The sequence below is a fragment of the Pleuronectes platessa genome, chromosome 12 (genome assembly GCF_947347685.1).
Source record: "Pleuronectes platessa chromosome 12, fPlePla1.1, whole genome shotgun sequence".
Lineage (NCBI taxonomy): Eukaryota > Metazoa > Chordata > Actinopteri > Pleuronectiformes > Pleuronectidae > Pleuronectes > Pleuronectes platessa.
The window spans coordinates 21,307,768-21,323,125 of NC_070637.1; the positions used below are offsets into that span (position 1 = coordinate 21,307,768).

Here is a 15,358-nt window from a genome sequence, read left to right on the forward strand (position 1 = left end):
TGTGTGTGTGTGTGTGTGTGTGTGTGTGTGTGCGTGTGTGTGTGTGTGTGTTTGCCACTGTGTTTCTACTGTATATATCACCGCTTATCCCCGTCCTCTCTTCTGATTCATAATTAAGCCTTGCCCCAAACCCTATACACATTAATGGTCTGATAGGATTAATATCATGTAATTCTTTAATGCTTATTATGAGCGACTTGAATGCATCGCTCTGATCTCCATCTCTCTCTTTCATGCCTTTTTCCTTAATCACAAATCCGAGGCAACTTCTCCCTTTTGGCCCCACGATAAGACCCCATGCTGGGACAGCCAAAGCAAACGGGAGGGAAGAAAGCAAAAGGCTTGAAGAGATAGGGTTGAGATTTATATTCATCTGAGGGAAGGGGGGTTGCATTTGGAGTACAGAGGCCAGAGTGGTGTTAGGGAATATCTGTTTATGAAAAAGAGATGGAAATGGCCCTGATGGAGATAGGGGAGAAGAAGGAGAAAGGGGAGGGCGGAGGGGAGGAAGAAGGAGAAAAGAGATGGATGGAAGGGAAGGGTAGAGCGGAGAGTGGGATGGAGATGGAAAAAGGAGGGAGAGGATTATTAATCAAGGCATAATCCAAACGAAACAAGTACAAATATGAAAGATTAATCAAAAACCACCAGTTTCATAAACACTGTCAATGTTTATACCAGAACTACTTCCTACAGAAACATAGTCCCTCTAAAAACTGCCTGCTCACTTAACTAAAAACAATCAATTATTGTATTATTTATATTAAATCAAACTTGTTTCCAGTATTGACACACACACACGGTTCCTCAGACACACGCACACTGATGCCTACAGCGTGTGTCTCGGTTGCAGTTGAATGCAACGGCCTGATGTGGTCCAACCACAGATATGACATCTGGCCATTGTTGTACATCTGTGTGTTAAGTCTCTTCATGTCTCTCTCTCTCTTTAATCCAGCGGAGAGATAATTCGGGGGCTAATATGATTTGAGTGTCGGCCATCAGACTGTCGCTGCCACAACAAGCGTCGGCAAATATTTAATAATTCGCTAAGCTGATTAAACAATTAACAAAGCAACAATTAATTCTCCCATCTAATGGCACTAATTTGTTGTTTTCTAACAAAGGTGGTCCATCCGGTGGGCCGGATCCCCCTTAATCAGCTGATTAGTGCCGGGAGGAATTTGCTCTGTTTGTTTGGTTTTTCAATGTTTTGTTAGAGGGGGGGGGGGGGGGGGAGATACTGGATGTACAGATGTAAAATCAAACCCGGTGATCCTGCTGTTCTCACTGCGCTTGTGTTCTTTGAGCGTGTGTTGTGTCACTGGGCATTTAATTCTATGTGTGTATGTGTGTAGTTGTGTGTGTGTTTGTGTGAGCATCCCCGCTCCATTTAATTAAAACAATAATAACACGATCAGCATGAAATAAAACTGAAAGCTGAAGGATTTCAAAGAAACTTTGAACCTCTTGGTAATCCTCTTAGTGTTTCCAGGACATCTGTGATGCACACACACTGTCTTTCTCTCTCTCTCTCCCTCTCACACACACAGACACACAGACACACACTCACACACACATGCATAGACACAAACACCCAAACAAGTCAATTCATGAGTAGACAAATTCCCACCTACATGTGTGCTGCTGTCATAATTCCAGGGTTGATTGGATTAGTAGAGCTTAATTATTTTTTGTTTAATCACATAATATATGCCTGGTAAAAAAACAAAACGGTGTTTGCAAAGTTAAACAACAAATGTTTCCGACACCACATCAATCATTTCACTGGTGCAGTCACTCAGCTTCCTGTGGTCTGGTCCCCAGGGCACGGCGGTGGTCCTCGCTCCGCTGCGAGGTGACACCCTGAGGCTGTTCTGTCAGTTGGCCCAACAGGCCGGACTCTGCGTCTCTCAGCACCAGCAGTACGACGCTCAGGTCTGGGAAGTTCACCTGAAGGTAAGAAGAAAACACACCTGCAGTGTACGAGAGACTAACATGCAGGGAAATGTGTTATTAAATCCAAATTCCCAGTGTCATTTCATCAAGAGTTGATAAACAGGTAAAGCTTGTGTAACTAAGGTAAGGATAAAATAATACGTGATCCCAACTGCATGTTTTTCGGTTTTAAGAAAGTCCTTTCTGCATTTTTCAGCCACCAGTTTGGAAATTAAAGCCCAGATTCTTCTTTTGTAAATCTGCCTTAATATTATAATTTCATGCCATATATTTGTTGAGAGAGGTGATCGGTCACTGTAATCATTTCTCCCCCCGCAGACTGGAAGACCCTGTTTTATCCGAGGGTTACAGCCTCTTAAGAAACCAGACACAAAATGCATTTAATTAATTTGCCTCTGTTGAACTTTGACAGTAGCAAATAGCCGGTGAGCATCTTATCATAATGGACCTGCCATAAAACGGATAAAAGCCAGTTACTGCAATTCAGTTGCAGTCTAGAAAATGCTATTTAATAAAGGAACCAAAAAACGATCCAGGTCACGTGACGGACACTCGTTAGTTGTTCTCTCGGTTGATGCTAAAGCCTCTTACATGCAGCATCTTCACTCTGCTTCACAGATCTGTATACAAGTCTGTTGTCAGGCCTCTATGTGTTAGAGTAGTAGTCAAGAACCTGTGTAAAACCGAGAGGAGGCACAGGACGCTGATCCTAACGTGTCACTCGTCAAACCTCTGGTTCCAGAGTGACGTCCTCCTATTATGAATCACACGTAGGAGGGGGCGGGGGGGGGGAGGGGTGATTGGTTCAGTGTAAATCAGCTCTGTTATTTCATTGTCTTTTATAGAAGGCTCTCTGTGTGAAAGTGAAACAGTTTGTGAGACACGCCGGAGGAAAAACAAGCTGCCTTAACTTCACAATGTGAGAGATAGAGAGAGAGAGAGAGAGAAAGAGAGAGGAGAGAAAAGCCGAGTGAACGAGAGAGAAAGAGCGCCCACGAGCAGGCAGTGTTAAAAGAAGTGGTGTCCAGCTGTTATCTCCATTACACACACAGCTACAGAAGAACAGGACAGCACGGAGCGGGCTCAATTGGTTCACACATGTTCACCTGCACTGGTGGGACAATTGGACAGACTGGCCATTAAAAAGCCTGTTAAATTGCTTTAACCTCCGTGAGGTAAAAAAAATCTCACTGCTTCTCGACTTCGCTCTGTAACATTTATCCCTCTTTATGTGTTTGACATGAACGATCACTCACATGTTCCACCAGTGACCCCTTCAAGCTACAGGCGGCCTCTCGCACTGCAGGGACAGCGGCGGTGGACACTGTCCTCTCACCCTGACTCATGACATAATGTTAATTAAGATACGATAAGATAAAAACTTAATTGATCCACTCACCGGGGGAAATTCAGGTATGACAGGAAATAGACATTTTAATAGAAAAGTATGTACATTTATAACACCTTTTCACTGAAGTGGTTTGTATGAAATGTTAGTAAGTAAAGATCTGCATAAACACAAATGTGCAAAAAGTAAATTTCTGTTAAAAATAGTGACAAAAGTAGAAGCAGGGACTGACTGATACCTCTTTGACCTATTTCACATCCAAAAGCATTTTTTTAATGCTGGTTAACCCGCTCAAAAGGGCAAATGACTTTTTACCCGTTACCAGCAGAGGAGTTTTTTTTCCGGTGCATCATGTTTGAGGTCATGAACACGCTGGAAACTGAAAAACTCCATCACCTCGCTGTCTAACCAGTGTTTCATCTTGCTAGTTAGAAAATAAATGTTGTACGTTGTTCCTGATACGTAAAAAACAATACTGACATTAAACATTTGTCGGTATTTACACACAAACGCTCGAAAAAACTCAACGCGCGTCATAAAGTCGAGCCAGAAAAGCAACGTCAGCGCTGATACTGGCAAAAGCAGTTCAAACCATTCCTGAGTTTCATCAGTTGCTCTTTCCAAACGAATTGACGCGAGCAGTCAGCAAGTGACTGAATCAGTTGAGCCAGACGTTAAATGGACATTTCCCCCGACAGCTCATTTTCTGGAGAGCAACCTGCTGAGAAACCGATCTCTAAACCGAACCATAAATCTCCAGTAGATGAGAACATGCAGGAGCCATCTCCAGTTATGTGCTGACTTTGTGAAACTCGGGACAATGACGCTGTCTGAAGATCATACGTGAAAAAAAGCTCAACTAAGAAAGACACTTCAAACTTTCCTCCAAACAATAAAACATTAACAAAAAGTAAGAGAGAAGTCAAACGGAAAAAAATAAAACTGTCTGACACCAGGATGAATGTTGAACAGGACAAAATGACGTTGTGAATATTCTAATTAGACTATTTCAGTTTTCAGTTATCTCACATTTTACACATTGACCAAACAAACCCCAGGTTTTGACCTAGTCTTGTTACAGTTATGCTTTAACAGACGAAAACATTTGGTTAAGCTTCTGTTAAATGTATTTATTATGTATTAAACCAAAACCAGGATTTTTTGAATACCCAAAAAGGTTTTCAAGTAGCCTAAACCAAACACCACGTGGGAAGTGGGACTCGGATCCTGATATCTGAGGCCACTCGTCCACCCAGACCTCCTCATGTCACTGGAGAACACATTTCAGGGGAATACATCTCCTCCTAAACACGGACAAGGACAACACACTGGAAAACCGGGTTTCGGTCTTGGAGTGGAAGCAGCACAAGAAGAGCAGTGGAGTATAGAAAAAGGACAATAAAAAAAAACATGACTTAGAAAGAGAGAAGAAAGGAAGGTTAGAGGAGAGAGTCAGGAGTTAAGAGGGAAGGAAAGAAACAAGTGGGATCTGTAGTAGTAAAGTGGATGCTGTGATTGCCTTTGATTTTAAAAAGAAATATAACTTTGTTTGAATAAAGCTGCTGAGAGAATTGATTAGGCCTCAAGGCCACAGAATACAGTCACTGGATAATTCTAATGGTTCAGCACCTCAACCACTCGGGAAAATTGCCACTCAGACCTGTTTTAGTGATGAGAATTGCTTGACAACATAATGACTGCAGTGTGAACAGGGGAATAAATTCAGAACAATATTGATGGGGGGGGTTATAAAAAAATCACCCTGAAATTATGCCGTTTCTTTTTTCTTCTTCTTCTTCTTCTTCTTCTTCTATTTCTTTTTTTTGGTGTGCGGCGGGATTGTCACACCAGTCAGCTCACTTTTTGAAATGCACACTTCCATCTCAGTAACACACACTGTCGCGCACAGACACACAAACAGCGGGGTCAGGTGCTGCACTCGGATATGAGGACAAGTTGAAGTGGTGCCCCCCTCACAACTGAAGGTGATTAAGTCGCCTCTGCTTATCTTCTGATGAACACGGAACAACCCCTGTGTGAGTTTGTGTGTGTGTGTGTGTGTGTGTGTGTGTGTGTGTGTGTGTGTGTGCCTGACTGACCAATCTAGACACACACACACACACTGTGCACACAGCTAAGAAACGAGCTATATCGCAATCCCACACAGACCAGACATCACTCAGACAGCATATTGGCTAGACATTATACACAAACACACACACACACACCACATGATGATATCACAGCGAAACATTCACTGCCACCATGCACACACACACACACACACACACACACACACACACACACACACATCCAAATGAGCAGCTGCTGCTCATTTACGCCACAGATTAGCTTCCTTCAGCTATATTTACTTTCAGTGGCTGGACCAAGAAAATGCACATCAGACCCGACAGCAGAACACACACTATGGATTTTCTTTCACCGCGGCTTAAAACAATCAAAGATAGTTTTGAATCCTCTTCTCCAGAAACACATGTTCACTGACTGAGAAGAAGCTGTGGAACTGAAAAGCCTCTGTTGTTTTGTTTTGTACCAAGAAACAGTTTGTAAAGAAAATATTTACTGTTAAACTAAATTAACTTTTTACTGTCGCTGCCTCGTTCTAATTAGATTAGGGGGTGAGAAAGCTGTCATCTAAATTTTTTAAGAAACTTTCACTTTTATAAACTTAAATCTTGGAGAAATATGTTATGAATATATTATAAAAATCTATGATTTATTGTTATTATATATATATTTTATTTCGAAGATCATCATAAATCTGTTAATTTGATCAGTAATTTCAAATAATGTAAGAAAATATTTGAAAAGATATTAGTTTAGCTATAGAAATGTCATAATTACTAATTACTACAGAATCTAGCTAGGGCGGGATTCTATAAATGGGACCAAATTACACAATGTAGCTCAAATATTTTTGACAACTTGGTGCAACAGGGTCAAATTATAAGATTAGATAAGATAAGTGATAACATTATAAGTATAAAAGATTAAACATCTCCCAATTTTAGTTGAGGAATCCATCCGCTCCCCTGGAAACACAAGCAGCTGCAGCCGTGCAACACCATCATGTAACCGCCGGAGTTTCCACGTGTGTCATTTTTGGCCGAGTTCATTTCTTTTCATGCTCCCTCAGCGACTCACAGGCTCCATCATCTGGCACAGACGCTGTTTAACAAACGTACACGCGGCGGCTGTAGCTGGGAGTTCGCCGGCATTCCTCACTCTGCCAGGTTCGACACACAACTACATTTCATTTTGTTCAGAACACGCCGCTCATCTCAGCGTTTGCTTTTCCACGTGTGCAAAAAGAGAGAGTGTGGAGGTTTTTTCTTAAAACCTGTCTCCAGACCTCCAGCTCTGCAGTTTTTCACACACACACACACACTTTTGCTCCCTGACACAAACACTCGAGGGACTGCCGGCAGCAGGCGGCCCGATGAGCAGTGGTAGTGTGTCTAAGAACTGTGTGTGTGTGTGTGTGTGTGTGTGTGTGTAAAGCGTGTGCTGGGACGGGCAGACAGGGCTAGCGCGTTATCCTCTTATCCCCACTGTTGTGGAATAGAGAGGCAAGCAGCTGGAGGGACTGCAAGCAGCCTGATAATGCCAGCGCTATTTTCCAACCCGCCATCTTAATCTTGTTACTCAAATGGTTGTGAAGAGAGAGTCATGAATTTTAATTTCTCTCAAACACACACACACACAAGGGAGCGAGTGTGTGTGTGTGTGTGAGTGTGTGTGTGAGTGCGTGTGTGCACATGTGCGGATCCCCCGTCTCTCCCACATGCATTAATAGTATCCCCACTGTGTCCATGCACTCATACTCTACTTCTTCTGCCTCCCTCCTCCTCCTCCATTCTCCGACATATCTTCCCTCACCCCTCTCTCCCCTCCCTCCCCTCCCCTCCCCTCTATCTCCCCATTTCCTACATCACGACCCACTTCTCTATTTATTCAAGCCTGTCCCTCTATCCCTTCCTCTACTCATCTCTCCATCCACCCAATCCCTCATTCTCTGTTTCCTAATCCTGCCGAGAGAGACCCCAGACATCCGGTTCATCCGTCCCTCCCTTGTCTCGGCCACCCCCCTCCACCCACCCTCCTCCTCTCACTCTTTTTTTCCACCTTCTTCACTTTCTCCCCTGTCTACGCAAGCGGGGCAGGAATAAACGAGAAAAAGCAGGAGGCAGAGAACCGCAGAGGCGCAATGAGAGGAGAGGGAGACAGAGGATGGGGCAGAAGTGGCAACGAAATAAATGGCTTGCACCTCGGAAAGGGGAAGAAGAAAAAGAGAAAAGATTGTGTGGGGGGTGGGGGGGGGTGGGATAGGGGGTCGGGTTGAGAGCCGATTTAGCCAGCCACCCATGAAGCTGATTAGGCAGCCTGCGATCAGGAGGAACAGCTTTGCTTGTTAAACTTTTCACCTCTGCGAGCTCTCAGCCCTCACCGCGTTAAGTCCAACCCCCCCCCCCCCCCCCCCCCCCCCCAAGCACCTTCCCACCCCTCCGCCTCGCTATCCCTCCATCCCTCCATCTATCGCTCCTCGCTCCTTCCGCCTGGTAGAATTTGAATGTGAATGCTGGCCATGGTCCCCATAGCAGGCTTAGCACAGGGGGCAGGCAGCTGCCCCTCCACGCCCAACCACCCCCTGGGCTGTCTGCTCTCCCTCTCTCTCTCTCCCTCTCTCTCCCTCTCTCTCTCTCCCGGAGGGTCACAGGTTCAACCACTGGTCGGTGCCTGCAGGGATGGCCACAGGAAGATAACACACATGAAGGGCACTTGGGGAGAAAGGGAGGGACCGAGTGAGGGAGGCCGACACAAGCACCGTGTTCATATCCAGCTACATGGGCATAAAGTGCTAGGGAAATAAGGCTGAATGAGGAGAGATGACGTAGAGGAGGAGATCACTCACTTTCTGAGGAGAAGATGTGGGAACAGGAGAGATGATGTAGAGGAGGAGATATCTCACTTTCTCAGGAGGAGGTGTGGGAACAGGAGAGATGATGTAGAGGAGGAGATCCCTCACTTTTTGAGGAGAAGATGTGGGAACAGGAGAGATGATGTAGAGGAGGAGATATCTCACTTTCTCAGGAGGAGGTGTGGGAACAGGAGAGATGATGTAGAGGAGGAGATCACTCACTTTTTGAGGAGAAGATGTGGGAGCAGGAGAGATGATGTAGAGGAGGAGATATCTCACTTTCTCAGGAGGAGGTGTGGGAACAGGAGAGATGATTCAGGGGAGGTGATCACTTACTTTTTGAGGAGGAGATGTGGGATGTTGGGTTCTACACTGGTAACGAGGCTAAAGACAGTTGTTTGGCAGAGTTGAGGTGTTTTCCAATTAAAACAGATGTAGCATGAGATGCTGCAATAGTTGAACCATGTTAAATAGTTTTGCCTTGATGATGAATTCAATTTAAATTGTCTCTGTTAGATTTATTTCTCTGTTTATTTGTGTTTTAATTATCTAAGTGTATTCTGAATTTCCCTACTAAGCCCTTAGATCAACCGTTTGTTCTTAAATTTGCTCTATGAATAAATTTGACTGGACTCCCCCCCCCCTCCCCCCCTCTGTGTTGGCAGCCCGGCTGTGTCAACATAGTCGTCTCTTTGAAATGAATAGGGGGGCTGAGTTTTTTTCATGCAGTTTTAATTTCAGCCTGAGCAACACAAACCAAAGGAAGCTTCACATTCTCCAGTCATTTCAAACGTGGACAGTTAGACCCTACATGCACAGACACATACTGTACATCCACATGTCCTGTTCATTTGTGTGCACGTCTTAATGCAGCTGATTCAATCAGGGGACATCCAAAGATTGCCAAAACTACAGGTCTTTCTTTTTTTAAATGGAAGTTGATTCAAATTAACAATTAAATTCTGCATTAAAAATACTTAAAAGTTGTTATTTCATTGCTGGAAAACTTTGATACCTATATATTGCTGGAAACAACTGCAAACCCAGAGTGTTATGAGCGAGAGAAAAGAATCTGACCTAATTTCCCGGGAGAACAGTTCACAGTCCTGATGTAAGCAGGTTGAGGTGGAGGGAGAATCACTTGCACAGAACTTGGAAGCCGCTGACGGAAGTGGACTGAGGGTCAGTCTGAGTTTCTGTTTGTTGTGAAGAAACCTTTTCACACAGTCCTGCACTGTCTTGTTCTCACCTCACACACACACACACACACAAAGGCACACACACACGCGCACACACACTGACACAGACAGACAATCACACTCTCACATGAGCAGAACCACTAAACTCACTTTCATAAGTCTCTGATCATTTGGCGAGACGCTGAGCGAGCTGATTAGTGAGTCCATACCCAAACTGCCAAGTCTGCTTAGAAGGGCACAACATGGACACCCCACAAAGCTGTGTGTGTGTGTGTGTGTGTGTGTGCGTGTGTTTGTGTGTTGTTTCAGGGGTGTGCACACTAGAAGTGGAACAATTAGTGAGTAAATAATCAGCAACTATTTTCATAATCAATTAATCATTTTCATATATTTCTGTTGTCTTGAATATCAGGAGTCTTCTTGCTGCACATGAACAACTTTACAACTGAACTTGAAGCTGTGGGTTTTTATAATGTGAGATTTTCACTATTTTGTGAAGATGTATTAACCAGAAATATCTTTATTCAACTTGTTAATAAACTTAGAAGGGCAGCAGGGTTCATACCTCAAGGCCCAACAGGCCCCTTATCAGACCACGCTTAAATTCACTACATCTGGATATTTATTTCGATCGACACCAGATTGCACCCACTCCTAAATATCAGTCCTCTAATAATACCTTGTTATCTTTTTCATCAAGATCCAAGAATTATTCTCTGAGAAATTAGGGAAAATCTTCACTAGTGTCCTTCCTCACAATTATAAAGATTATAACAAAAAATAATCCTGGATCCTCCCCTTGATCTGGATCCACACCAGAACTTGGGTTGCTCTTCACTGACTCATTCTGCTTCCTCCCATCGAGTTTCAAGTAGTTGTTGTATAATCCTGTCTGCAACCAACAAACAGACTGGGGTGAAAACACTACCTCCTGGAGGAGATAATAACTCAATAATTCAAATAATTGTCAATATCACCAATGCACACATTACTGCAGTGCTCTGTGATGATTATATATATATAAGAATGGGTGATTTAATTAAATAGACTGTGTGTTTAATGTGTAAATCAATATAGGTTTAAGTTTATTTAATCAAATCAATCTTGTTATTTTATATATTGTGACTAACTCAGAATGATAGAAAACACTTTACTAAATGTGACCCTTTACATTTAAATGTTCTATCTGGTTGAATCCAAAATCATAATTATTTTGTGGAGTCTTTGAAGTTGAGGATTTCCATGTTTTGTGTTTCCCAGATGCAGAGGGAAGGGAAAGAAGCCTACGACGAGAACATCCACTATCCTCTCCTCCTCACGCTGACCAAAGGACCAGTCAGCCTCTCTGTGTGAAACCAGTGAGCCCCAGTGTCCACCCAGTCCCACACTGACGCCCACAGAGGACACAATGAGGTCTGAGTGGAAGGACCAGTATTAGGAAAAACACTGGGGCTGCGTTTGTCTCGTGTGTCGAGTCAAACAAATCAAGCAGCGGTTGTTTTTGAGACAATTTTATATTTACGTCGGCCACTGAGAGAATTTATATTAATAATTGAGTGCGTTTGTTTTGTAGTGTGAAGTGTTGGTGAGGAACCTTTACTGTGTGTGAGGAGGAAGAGGAAGAGTTGAGCACATTCATTCCGTCCAGGAAGGTGAAGCAGTCGGTCACCAACACAACCAACAAGCCAATCATTTGTTTGGTCATTTTGAAGTAGTTAAATAATCAGTGTCACTGGCTTTACCTCAGGCTACATTCACACTCCTATGTTCTAATAACAATAAGTGTGAAAAGAAAGACTACAACACAGTCTCATTCTTCTTCTAACCAAGGCCAAGGCTAGTGTTGATGTAGCTTCAGCCATTTCTCTGAAGAGGGGTCAGTCATTCAGTCAGTTGACCAGGTGGGATCAACCCTGTCCCTGTGTTTGTGGCCCCAGCTCCGACACATTCACCATCACAGCCTGAGGAGCCGTTCACAGTTTCCTTTATTCCTCCCGGTTCCCTTCATCTCCCACTTTTTATTCCTCCTAACACAACTCATTCTCTCAGTCAGAGATCAGTGTTTAGATCCACGCAGTTTATTAAAAGGGTTTGTGACGCGCTGGTGGAAAAGCTCAGAGTCCGAACCACCTTCAGGTAGTGTGTGTGTGTGTTTTTAAAGAGAGACAGAATACGTGCACATGTGACCCCGATACTGTGGAATAGATTAAAAAGGTCTAAGATGTGATGCACGGAGAAAGATTTCTGTGCATCAGGTCTGTTTCTGATTCTGATATTTCTCTTGCAGACCTCTCCGATGGTCTCTTACCTCTTTTCTGCTGTGACTGAAGCATCGTGCTCCACGTTCATGCTTAGCCACGCCTATTTAAGATGACTCCATATGGTATACAGACAATTTATATGATGACATATTGACACATAATCGTTTAATGGTTTGTTCATTTGTTATTGAATAAGACTTTACATTCTTTATGTGACCGTTTCTTTCTGTTTCTCATGTTATCTCTCCAGAAGGGGGGGAAAGGAATACTACAGTATTCTTTCTACTACTACACAGATAAAACACGTCATACATTCAGCCACCCAGTATCTGTTACCACAAGGATATTAAAATAGGTTGCAAAAACATTTTCAGTATGAATGTAAAACCAACAATATTACAGAGAACAAGCAGCCACCACCAGTGGACAGGCAGGACGAATATATGATTTCAAATTTATAAAATATTTATAAAATCGGTTTAAAAGTCCCACAATCTCGAGATTAAAAACGTTTACACATCAGAGGCCGACTCGATCCTCTGTTGGCAATTTTTTTTTTTCGATCAACACAGTTTTACTCAGGTCCCTTGTATTCAGTGCCCTCTTCTCTGAAGTGTTATTGAGCAACATGCCCAGTGTTAGCCGGTCACTCAAGCCTGAAGCTGTACCTATCACTGGTAAGGTGTTTCCACATTTCACTGTGATCCACGCTGTACACGACAGCCGAGAAGCTATGCAGTATCTCCCAGCGGCTGATGTTTTTTGGTCTCATGTATAAGAAAAAGAACAATCCACCTCCAGTAAAGAGCAGTGTTCCCCCCGTGCTGCTGCTCTGAAAGGTAAATTAATCCAGTTTTATCAGCGCTCTCGAAGCTTTGACGACTTAAATTGCTTTGCAAAGGTTCAGAAGAGTATTTAACTACATTTTTTTTTTTGTTATCTGTAATGCAGTTAGCTGGATACCTTTGATACCTGTGGGCTAACATGCTGTATGAATACCATCCCGACTGTGACTGTGAGACTCCATCACTGTCCGGTGTGACAATCACCACAGCTAACAGTGACGCCACGCTTCAGCACCGGCCTTTCACCGTTCACTGTGACGTGTGCATCGCTGCTTCTCGGGACATCGACAAAAATGTCCCCCCTGTTTAACACATAAGCTGTTGTCATGTCATCCGTTTACATATGGACCTCGTTCAGACCTGCTAGCAACACCCGTCCTGAGTGGTCAGCTCTAAAAACACGTCTGATCAGTCGAACCGCGAGTGTTGACTCAGCTGCCGTCCTCTGACCTGCGACAGTTCAATTTTTTAAATCTCAATCCGAGTAAGAACAGCTTCATGTGGTCTACGCGTACAGAAAATGATGGTATGTGATTATTTGCATATAGAGCGGAGAAGCGGGATCCAATCACACGTGGTCACAGGACACATTTTAATACCAGGCGATCGTGGCGCTGTCCACTCGTGATGGGATCTGTCAGGACGGGTGTTGGTCCCCGGGTCTGAACGGGGCCACGAGGATGCTGTCACCTCTTGTTGTGATATTAGTGCCGTGTGTGAGGAGACTCTTTGCTTCTCACAGTGACGTCAGCAGAGAGACAAAGAGCTGCTGATCGTCGGTGTTACTCAGAGACGTCTTTACAAGGATTTGATATCGTTAATATGACGGCAGGAGAGAGACCCTGTGTTGCAGGAATCTTCTGTTCCTACACATTTATGACATTGTGCTGTGAGATGTTGTGAAACAGAGCTTGTTGATTGGTTGGTCGTTCTCCGGCGATGTCCACACTGGTCCTGATAGATTTCCATTAGGATCTGGTTTTGGGCTTTTCTTTCCACAGCTAACCACAAAAAAACCAAACACGTTAAAGTGGCTTTGTGGCAATTTGGTAAAACTAGCACGTGATATGCTTTAAAGCCGCTGGCCTTAATGTTCTGTGCATTGTCCGATGCCTTCGCTTTTTGCATTTTTATAATGTTCAGTGAACTGAAATTGCAATTGAAATATTTCCATTTATCTATAGTGTGGACATGGCCTCATATAGTGAGTCTCTGGTCAGTAAATCAGACTCCCTCTGCGTCAGCGCCTCCAGTGGGTCGAATGCAGTTTGCAGTCTTAGAGTGAGTGATGTGTTTTGTGAATGAATAAAAATAAAAAACATTTTCTTCAAGAAACTTTGGACTTTTTTTTTCTTTTCAAATTGTAAATAATTATTGCACATTTCAGCATCACAAAATAAAACACATGGGGGGTAAATGATTTTCTGTCTTTTCTCTTATTTTGTTGACCTGCTCGACAAAGCTTCTTGTGTGTTACATTATTAACAATCCAGTGTTAAACGCTCACAGATTTAATAAAGTTTCCTTCAGGCCCATGATCGGCTGTGGCCTGTCTTTCAAACACAATGGCCTCCCGCGGGCTAAGCTGGTGCCAGACAAGGTAACACACACACAGATACACACACTTTAGTGCTCACACACACATATCAAGACCAGTCAACAGTCCACTCCTTCAGCGAGAGAAAAGAGAGAGGGATAAAGGAGGGAGGGAGGGAGGGCAGTACACAGCGTCGGATAATCCCGCGGGCTCACTCTTCTGTTTATCAGTGAGAGGAGGGAGGGAGAGTTGGTAGAAAGGGAGGCACCGGCAAGGCCTCCTGATCTGTCTTTTGATATTTTAAAAAGGTCTGTTCTCTCCTCCCCGACACTCTGCCGCAGAGACGGAGAGAAGCAATAGAAACAGCTGCAGAGAGAGAGAGAGAGAGAGAGAGGCTGAAAAAGACAAGAAGACAGAGGAAGAGAGGAGAAAAGAAATGGGGAAAAGACACTGAGTGGCAGGAAGGAAAGGCGAAAGGGAGACAGCTGGAAATGAGGTGAAACTAGATCGAACCAGCGGGGAAAAGCTTCACCCGTGAAAGAAAGGAGAAGCTGACTGAGAGACGGAGATTGACTGGCGAGTGAGTGATCGAACAGAGAAAAAGAGAGAGACAGAGTGTTCCCAGCTCGACAAGGGCCCCATTAACTTGACCACTTGCCCTTTGCACACAAAGGCAGGGCCGGCCCACTGCCCCTCCCACCCAATTATCCACGATTAGGCTCAGTGCACTGTGTCAAGATGGAGAGGGAAAGGAAAAGAGGAGAGAGGGGGAGAGAGAGGCGAGTGCTGGGAGGAGGGAGAGAAGGAAGGAGAGCGAGGACTGGAAAGAAGTGAGGCGCAGATTGTAAAGGACGACAAAATTGTTAACATGGGGGAGATTGATTTAGCACCCTCCATGCAAACGAGTGTTATGTGAATTACTGGGTTGGCCGAGAGATCTTAAAAGCTCAGAAACTTCTGTGACCTGGAACTCTAGGTTTTCCTGTTCGCTGTGTGTTTCTGGATATTTCCAGTTGACGTCTCAATGAAACAGACAGTGGTCTCTTTTAATATTTAATATTTATAATAGTTTAATCGCAGATTTAAATTAGTCATGGGTGTGTTTTGGGTGTACAATCCTTATAAACAAGACAAATTGCCATTAACAGTCTCGATCGTGCATAAGTTTGGATTTTCCCGGCAGTAACACGTCTCTGCAGAGGAAACAGATTTGCTCATGCATGAAGTCAAAGCATTGAAGCAGCTCATATGTGCTACAGACGCAGAGTGT

At 43.8% G+C, this 15,358-nt stretch overlaps 1 protein-coding gene across 1 annotated transcript in view; it reads left to right on the plus strand.

Annotated features, from left to right (window-relative positions):
• The window catches only part of camkmt (calmodulin-lysine N-methyltransferase), a 98,849-nt gene extending 84,963 nt beyond the window's left edge, over nucleotides 1-13,886 (plus strand). Inside the window, exons 10-11 of the mRNA XM_053436390.1 lie at nucleotides 1,828-1,959; nucleotides 10,706-13,886. Coding sequence (XP_053292365.1) covers nucleotides 1,828-1,959; nucleotides 10,706-10,798 — 225 coding nt within the window. The 3' untranslated portion in view covers nucleotides 10,799-13,886. The remainder of the gene's footprint in view (nucleotides 1-1,827; nucleotides 1,960-10,705) is intronic.
• Nucleotides 13,887-15,358: the final 1,472 nt, after the last annotated feature.